The sequence below is a fragment of the Rhipicephalus microplus genome, chromosome 10 (assembly GCF_043290135.1).
Source record: "Rhipicephalus microplus isolate Deutch F79 chromosome 10, USDA_Rmic, whole genome shotgun sequence".
In the NCBI taxonomy this organism is placed as follows: domain Eukaryota; kingdom Metazoa; phylum Arthropoda; class Arachnida; order Ixodida; family Ixodidae; genus Rhipicephalus; species Rhipicephalus microplus.
This window is the reverse complement of record NC_134709.1, coordinates 64,218,051-64,224,050: the sequence shown is the minus strand read 5'-3', so window position 1 is coordinate 64,224,050 and position 6,000 is coordinate 64,218,051. Positions and strand designations below refer to the sequence as shown.

General features: G+C 46.9%; 1 protein-coding gene across 1 annotated transcript in view; it reads left to right on the top strand.

Annotated features, from left to right (window-relative positions):
• The first annotated feature begins 775 nt into the window (after nt 1–775).
• LOC142774278 (uncharacterized) overlaps nt 776–6,000 on the top strand; it is a 30,716-nt gene continuing 25,491 nt past the window's right edge. The window contains exons 1-2 of the mRNA XM_075874672.1: nt 776–1,028; nt 4,227–4,543. Coding sequence (XP_075730787.1) covers nt 776–1,028; nt 4,227–4,543 — 570 coding nt within the window. The remainder of the gene's footprint in view (nt 1,029–4,226; nt 4,544–6,000) is intronic.

Below are 6,000 nucleotides of genomic sequence, written 5' to 3'. Positions count from 1 at the left end.
CTAACTGTTCCCATTCTAGACTTCTGAAAACCTCCTGTAAGCACGCGGTAATTAGCATTGGGGAAATTGTGTCCCCCTGCCTTACACCCTTCTTGATTGGTATTCTGTTGCTTTCTTTATGAAGCACTATGGTAGCAGTTGATCCCCTGTAGATTTCTTCCAGGACGTTTTTATATACTTCATCGACGCCCTGATTCCGCAGTGTCTACATGACGACTGATATTTCTACTGAATCAAATGCATTCTGGTAATCTATGAAGGCTATGTGTAGTGGTTGGTAAAGTGGTTCTGCCTGATAACACGTCCGAAATCGGTGCCAGCACATAATCGCCGTCGTGTACCGGAGGAAAAGGTCTCATGGTTACATAGGTAACGGCTTGGGGGGCTAGGCGAACGTACTCGACAGAACACAAACGTCGTTAAAGTGTAGTTGGAGTGTCAGTCATAGCAATTAGGTAGGTCAAGCTGAAGCAAGCCTATTTCACAGTCAATTACGGCAGAGTGCGCGGCAAGAAAGTCCATGCTCAGGATGAGTTCATGAGAGCACTTCTCGATTACAGCAAAAAGCACAGTTGTGGAGCGGTCAACAACACTAACGCGTGCGGAGCACATCCCAAGCACGGGTAAAGTTCCACCGTCGGCGACTTGGATGAGCGGGACTGTGGGCGGTGTTAATACAATTTCAAGGCGGCGGCGAAGCTCCGAGTTTGTCACTGAAATGTGGGACCCTGTGTCTACAAGTGCAACAACAAGTGCACCGTCTACTTTAACGTCTATGAGGTTGCGTCGTGTCGGCATAGTCAGAGGATTTGGCTGGCGAATCGTCGATGCAGCATCACCTCTGGGAGCTGTATTGTCTAGTTTTCCCGAGCCAGAAGTGCAGTCGACGAAGGAGGATGGCGAAATTGGGGCGAGCGCGACGATGGGCGACGAGACAGCGCTGAGCGGGACTGGTGGCCGGGAGGGGATGGTGACCGACAACGCACCGTCGACGAACCGTCACCACCGGCTGGCCGAGGCGACTCGTGGCGAGTTGCGAAGGGGCCATCATCTGCCTCTGCGCGACTGTTGTAGCCATAGGAAGGCTGACGCCAATACCACCTGCTACTGCAATAGCGGGCCACGTGACGAACACGATGACAGTTTAAGCAAATGAGCCGGTCATCAGCAGTCCTCCACTCAGCGGGATTGCGAGAGCACGTGGAGCCTCTGGCCTTGGGCGTAGGAAACTGGAGGACGACGGTCAGTCGGTCTAGAGGGGGCGGCGGTGCACACAAATTCCAGGCCAACGTTCGAAAGCCCTTGGCGAACAATGGCGTGCACTAAAGGCACCATTTGAGAGCTGGACTCACAGGCACCTCCACCCCGCACCTCCAGGCACTGCGCACCTCCACCAAAATGCCACGGAGTGAGAGTAGGCAGAGGGTAGAGATATATGTACAGATTGTACACGGAGTACACAGTGTCCTTGAACCAAGATGGCGGAGTGGCATCCACAATACGAGTTTTTGTTCAATGGTCATCTTCGTCGCTTGTATAGTGCATTCGTTGGTGTTAATGATGGCTTGTATCACTATTTGGGCTTCCATGTACCGTAGTGCTTTCATTTGATTTTTGCCTATCCTAAGTTTCCTCTTCACTGCTTTGACGCTTCCTCGCTTTCTCAGAGCGTGTTCAATTCTCTCCATAGTATACCTTCTTACATCGGATACCTTACGCTTAATTATCAACTTGTAAAGCTTTGCCAACTCTATTTTGTCTGTTGTACTTGAGTTTTTCAAGATTTGACGCTTCTTAATGATGTTCTTCGTTTTAGGGGACAGTTTGCTAGTGTCCTGTCTAACTAACGTACCTCCAACTTCAATTGCACACTCCGTAATGATACTCGTCAGATTATCATTATTGCTTCAACGCTAAAGCTGGTTTCCTCGATAAGAGCCGAGTACTCGTTCTGAAGCGAGACTCTGAATTTCTGTACTTTCCCTCTCAGTGCTAGATCATTTATTGGCTTCTTGCGTATCAATTTCTTCTTTTTTTAAGTTCAGGTGAATTCTATGGTCTATGCATCGTACCTTGCCAAGCACTTGGCAAGGTGTGTACGTACGTATTAGCTTATTTTAACTGCTTTAACATGAATTTAGCGTATTTGCTTCATCCGTACTTTGTATAAAGTGTTTTTGTTTTGCCACGCCTGTCTCCAGTCTTTCTCAATTCAATCTGTTGCAAGCGCTCTCGAGATAACACGTGACATGCAGGCCATGTGCATAATGTTGAATAACTTGTATCTGCGGACGGAAGCATGTTGAGTCTGGTGACAGGTCGGCGTGTGTCCCAAACGTTCACCGAAGCACTGATGACCGTGAACTTAAGAGTCAGCAAGCCTTTTTATTTATTTAAATTATTTTATTTCTTAGCTTTTTTTTTTCGTGAAGCGCTCTCGCAACAGGTGCCTCATTGACGCGTCCTGCTACTGCAGAGCAGGCGTAAATGGGTCATTCCAAGTGAAACGACCCAGCCCCAAATTCGACCTCCAGTGATTCTGCTAAAGAAATTTAGCTGGAACGTATCTATATAAGTGTGATGTTACCAAAGCTTTTTTGTTAAAAGAAAAGTGTGATCATGCAACCACCGTTAAAAAGTGTAGGCGAAAAGAAAAAGTTAGGCGGGAATAAATTATGCGTATGCAACCTTAAAACTGGGTATGGCGACACATTTGGTTTAAAGCGTAGTGTTGTCATTTTTATTTCACGTGACGTCACAACTAAAACCATATATTACTTCTGCGGCCTAAATTGCCTTGGCAAAGAAGCAAGAAAGCGCGCGAAATCAGTCATTTTTCGTAAAAGCTGCGGCAACGTTCGTTCAAGCATTTTTTTTTGCTTTTTCATTAGAGGTACTAATCGCAAAATAACTTATTGTAAACGCCTATAAACAACATTTATTAAGAAAAATCTTTACGAAATTGACAAATTGTGATTTTTGGAGAGATTTATTCGTAAGTTATGCCTTAAGGCCGGTGTGCTAAAAATACATGAGACAATTCATTATGTGATCGCTTGCTTTTCTTTCTTTTGATGTGGAAACTTTTATTCCTGTAAATTTTATTTAAAGCAAAAGAATAGCTTTTGATGTGCACGGTCAATGTTAGGGGTTAGAAGCCTTAGATGCATTAAACGTGAATTTTGACCATCAGCGTCATGTGGTGTCGGGCGCTAGTGATGCGTTAACGAATCACCACATGATGACGTCATTCGGCGTCAAAAATCGCCGAAGGTCGTGACGTCCAGGCCGTTAGCTGCCCACTTCCGCAACTTCATTCTAGCCTTAGCGAAGATTTCTGTGGCACGATCATAAAGCTGACACGCGTCCGATGCGAAAACTGGTGCGACCATATCATCTACATGAAAGCGGCTCGCCAACTTTTCGTCTGTCTGGTAGCAGTTTCCGAATACGCACCTGAACTCATACTGCATTGTCTCAGTAAGAAAGGACTTGCCACAGGGCCAAAGGCTCGTGAGTCATGCGTTACTCGCGAACGCGATTCATGTCATGTGCTCCCGTCGGCGTTCGTTCAAACTAATAGAACCGCAGGGCGCCATTTCACGTGGTTTCATTCCTTTCTGCAAGAACGCTTTCTGAGCGACAGCGACAATTCTGACCTGGTGCTGGCGAAAGCGCAACACCTGCAAGATGTCGTTGCTGATGTTCGGCCCTTGTTCATGCGGTCATGCAAGGAAGTCACTCCCGTGGCATGGGACTACGCATCGAAGACAACTCAGAGTTTTGTTGCGGTGCACGATTCTGCAATTGCTTCTCGGTGTGGCATATGCATTTTCTAGTGGTCGCATCCTCGATGACGTCTTGAGATTTTACAATTTTTAATGACTTTATTATGACGTCACGGTCATGTTGCGTGTTACGACGTCACGTGATGACGCCATCACACGGAACCGTAGCTTGGTCAAATAAAATTTGATCACGGAGGCAATGAAAAAAACCACATCTGGCATAGGCCTGTAATTTTTGAGGCAATGGAAAACCACGTTATGTGCCGGAAGCTTTTGTTGGGTGGCGGGGCAAGATTAATAGACTGAGAAGAAAAAAAGGATGCCATTCGTCTTCAGGTCGTGTTAACTGAATACATAAAAGAGCCTGTAATTTTCTTTTTTTTTGCTTTTTGAAATGCTACTTGACTCATCCACCAGTCTTGTTCTCTTGGCTCGCAGCCGCCAACCTGTCTACCCTGGTGAGCACTCGCGGCTGGAATCCGGGCATGTGGCGGCGCGTGTCGACGCTGATGCTGGAACGCTTGCTGTTCCTGCGGACGCGGTGTCGGCATCAACTGCTGGCCACCCTGATGCCCCTGGTGGTGCTGGTGAGTGCCTTCCACTGGATGGCTGCTGGCAAGACGGAAAGCCAGAATGCCACCACTCTGAACATCCGTGTGCCAGTCTCCCTGCGAGAAGTCTACCCCGAGGCTCGCGTTTTCCTCGACGACGACGAAGAGGCCGAGAAAGGGATCAGCCCGTATTTTATGCATCTGGTGAGGGCGCGGGTAGAGCCATTAGCCTAAAAGCGTAACTCGGGTCGGCTGCGTAATGACCTGTACATTTCGTATGACTACATGATAGCTGATACTGGCCTAATACTGACCAGTTGTTTCAGTACCACTTCACAAGTATTGGCGTTACCAGTAACACCTTACTCTTTTCAGTAGCTTAGTGACGTACTCGTTAACAATGCGGAACTGTAACGGGTAACGTACCTACATTACCTTTTTCCTTGGTGTCACGAGGTCTCACTTGTTCCTTCTTATTCCAATTCTTCCGGGAGTTTCACGCGAAACTCATTCGTCCCGCTACTTTCTCAGAATTCCCACAGTATTGCACTGTCAGTGTGCCGAACTGCTGACAGCCCTTAAGGAGTTAAAAGTAACATCCACTGTGCCCGTCAGTGCACTTCAACTAATGAGGCAAGAATAACAGCCTTTATACTGTTGAAAAGGTCTGCCGGGAGACGCGTCGCTCGGAAGGATGCCGGCAGTCAACACAAACTCGTGACGTTGATTGCGGTTGGTCATTTACAGAGAAACCAAAGGTTTGTTTCACGTGTGAGCCGTGTCTTGCTTTTCCAAATTGATTTTAAATGTGTTCTAAGCTATATTACCGTTTAGATTTCATAGATAATGCATGTGCGTTCACACAAATCTATCTCACATATCTTCTCGCCTTGAAAATTTGGTGTCAGTTCTCTTTTTAAGTGGAGATCGGTAACATTTTAAGGCGAAGGGCCGAGTTGTATTAAGCCGATACGGTAGAGGCCGCAAGGTGCACTATGATGGGGTGAAGGGGGTGGTTAAGCAGAAAAAAATTCGCCAGTCTTTCAATGATGAAGCAAAAACTGGAATAAAAAAAATTATTTTCAACATGCATGTCACAAGGTCACAATTTATAAACATAAAACAACAGGTATCACAACAAAAGAACAACAAGAAAACTCTCTCAGTGCAAATTTTGGTTGGGAACATTCTTAGACAACTCGCAAATATGCGCTCCAAGGTTGATCGCTCACAAGCAGAAAGACCTGGAGGTGGTCATCGTTTAGAAAGGCGGGTAGCTATGGCCCTGCACCAGGGGCAACATAATACTGCGTCGCATGCCGCAGGGGGTCGAGTTCTGACTAAGCGTACCAAATTTGTCAGTTTCCATAACTTCCCTATGAAATGAAGGGATTTTACACCATTTCTCGCCTATAACGCGTGTTAGAAATGCAGGAAATTCGTAATTAGGTACACGAGTGCAAGTCATACACAAATTTCGGTGGGCGAGGCGCTCCACAGCAACCCCTCGCTGCATTGCAAGGAGGGTGGTGTTGATAGTGGTCCACGTGAATAACAGTTCTGAGGATACAGGGTGGCAGCGATGGCGTAGGCGTGCGCTCGTGTTCACACGGCGCGGGCCATTTTCACCCCCAAATTGTCTAAGGAAACGCCAAGTCTGC